The following is a 2,261-nucleotide window of genomic DNA, read 5'->3' as shown; positions in this document are numbered from 1 at the left end:
TAGGACTCCACGTCATGGCTATGGGCACACGCTCGCTCTGTGAACCGTGGTCTCCAGGCCGGACGGAGGACACGAAGACACCCACGCCCCCCGGGCCCCCACCCCCTGGTGCTGGGGGCACACCTTTCCTCTCACTCGCCCCGCGGCCTTCTGAGACGGCACAGGCCGAGGGAGCGATGGGACTATGCTGATGTGCCGTGAGGGTCACGCCGGTGTTCAGCTGGGGTCGAGGTGCGGCCCAAATGGGATGCCTCCGCCAGCGTGGGGCAAACCTCGCCCGGGTCCAGGACCCGAGAGCAAGGGGTCCACTGGCACCACCGGGAGCAAGCCGTCCGCGTTGCGGACAATCCTTCTGTTATGGGCAGGGTTGTGCTCTCCTGGCAGTTACGTGGCGAATTCCTAACCTCCGGTATCTGTGAACGTGACTGTACTTGGAGAAGGGGTCTTTCTAGAGGTGGTCAAACGAACATGAGGCCATTAGGGTGGCCCTGCTCCAATGTGACTGGTGTCCCTACAAACAGGAAATCCGGACAGAAAGGCAGACAGGTGTAGAAGGTGGCGTGAAGGCACAGGGAGAGGCCGGCTGGCTACGAGCCGAGCACACAGGCCCGGAGGCATCGCTCCCTCGTGGCCTCTGACGGAACCGACCCCGTGTCCACACCTGGATCTCGGGCGGCCGGCACTGGGAGACGACAAACCTCTGAGGCTCGAGCCCCAGCCTGTGGGGTTTTGTTCCACAGCCCCAGCTGACAGGCACACTCCTTGCTGGCATTCTCTGATCGGTCTCATGCCGCCCTGTCTGATAGATCCTAGGACCCACACACCCACCGGGCAACAGAGAGGCGGACCAGGAGGGGTCCTGGGGGAAGGCTGGGGCCTGGGGTGGGGGGCTGTCTCTGGACCTGAGTTGGTAGCATCCTAAGGATGAGGAAGGGGCCAAGGGAGACGTTTCCTCCTGGGGTCAAGGCCCCATCAAGGCCAAGTGTGACCCTTGGGTGATGCTGAGGCTCTTGCCAGCTCTCCGGCCCTTGCGGCCTTGGCCTTGTCCTTGAGGTCACCTGCCGCCCACACCCACTTCTCCCAGCCAGGCCCCCCTGACCTTCGTCCTTAGCATCCCACCGCCACAGGCTCCCGGACACGCAAGCCTCAGCCACAGGGCCCAGCGTGTCCGCTCCCGCTTGGCTGGCCCCGCGCCACCCGCCCCACGCGTGACCTTGGCGGGTCGCATCCCCCACCCAGCGTCCGTATCCCCATCTGTAACGAGAGGGCCCTTCTCGCGCCAAGGCCTCAGGGTCCAGCCCCAGTCCTGGCCACCTGTGGGACCGCAGGGGCACCAGCCCCCGGGGCCATCGAGGTGGACGAGGCCAGGGTGGCCCTCCCTCGGCCGGGTCCCCTGCTTCCCCTCGGCAGGTGCCTCTCACACAAGGCTTCTCGTCACGGTGAAGGTGAGTGGAACAGCTTTAAGAAAACAGAAAGCGCTTTACAGGGTGTCTCCAGAAGACAGAACCGAAAGCCCGGAGCCCCGGGCAGAGGTGGGCCGTGGTCCCTAGTACTTGAGAAGCCAACGGGGTTTGTGCTGGCTTATCGATGTGAAGTAGGACCACCACCAGGGCTTGCTCCCGCCGGCCGAGGGCTGCCTCCGCGCCCCGAGGGGCTCCTGGCCGGGCTCCTGGGGCTCTCCGTACGGGCTGGCACCTCCCAGCGGGTCACGGGCTGCAGACCCGCTTCTCCGCGGCCCGAGGAGGAACTTCTTGGGTCCGGTCCCCAGGGGCTGGAGAATGAAGTCCACGCGGCCAGCCCTCTTCATCCGGGCGGGGATGGTGACTTTCTTGATGACCTTGGAGTAGCCGGGGGCTTGAGCTATGACGATGTGGGACCCCGGAGGCAGCAATCTCCAATAGTCCCCGTCTGGGGCTGCAGATAAACAGGACACGAGTGATTCTCCGACCTGGGTTCAGATTCGGGCTCGAGGTGACCAGCGCCGGGGGTCCCAGGGGCATCGGCCTCAAGCAGACCCCGGATTTGCACCTGCCTCTGCACTGGGGTGGAGCACCCCTCCCGTCTGCTCCCTCTGAGCGCGTCCCGGAGCCGCCGCGACGCAGGTCCCGGGAGGGTGCTCACCTGTGGTGATGTCGTGGCGGATGCCCTTGACTAAAATCCGGGCGTTTTTGACCGGCTTGCCAAACTTGTCCATCACCACACCTTTGATGCCCCGGTGCACCTGAAGAGACGGGGGGGGGGGGGGGGGGGGGGGGGGGGGG

At 65.4% G+C, this 2,261-nt stretch overlaps 1 protein-coding gene across 1 annotated transcript in view; it reads right to left on the bottom strand.

Moving 5' to 3' along the window:
• Positions 1 to 1,445: 1,445 nt before the first annotated feature.
• The window catches only part of CPZ (carboxypeptidase Z), a 14,031-nt gene continuing 13,215 nt past the window's right edge, over positions 1,446 to 2,261 (bottom strand). Inside the window, exons 7-8 of the mRNA XM_040488918.1 lie at positions 2,122 to 2,221; positions 1,446 to 1,914 (exon numbers count right to left, since the gene is read on the bottom strand). Coding sequence (XP_040344852.1) covers positions 1,547 to 1,914; positions 2,122 to 2,221 — 468 coding nt within the window. The 3' untranslated portion in view covers positions 1,446 to 1,546. The remainder of the gene's footprint in view (positions 1,915 to 2,121; positions 2,222 to 2,261) is intronic.

The sequence above is a fragment of the Herpailurus yagouaroundi genome, unplaced genomic scaffold, assembly GCF_014898765.1.
Source record: "Herpailurus yagouaroundi ecotype Mexico unplaced genomic scaffold, PumYag 28, whole genome shotgun sequence".
NCBI lineage: Eukaryota > Metazoa > Chordata > Mammalia > Carnivora > Felidae > Herpailurus > Herpailurus yagouaroundi.
Note: the sequence above shows the minus strand (reverse complement) of the source record. Positions and strands in the feature narration are given on the sequence as shown.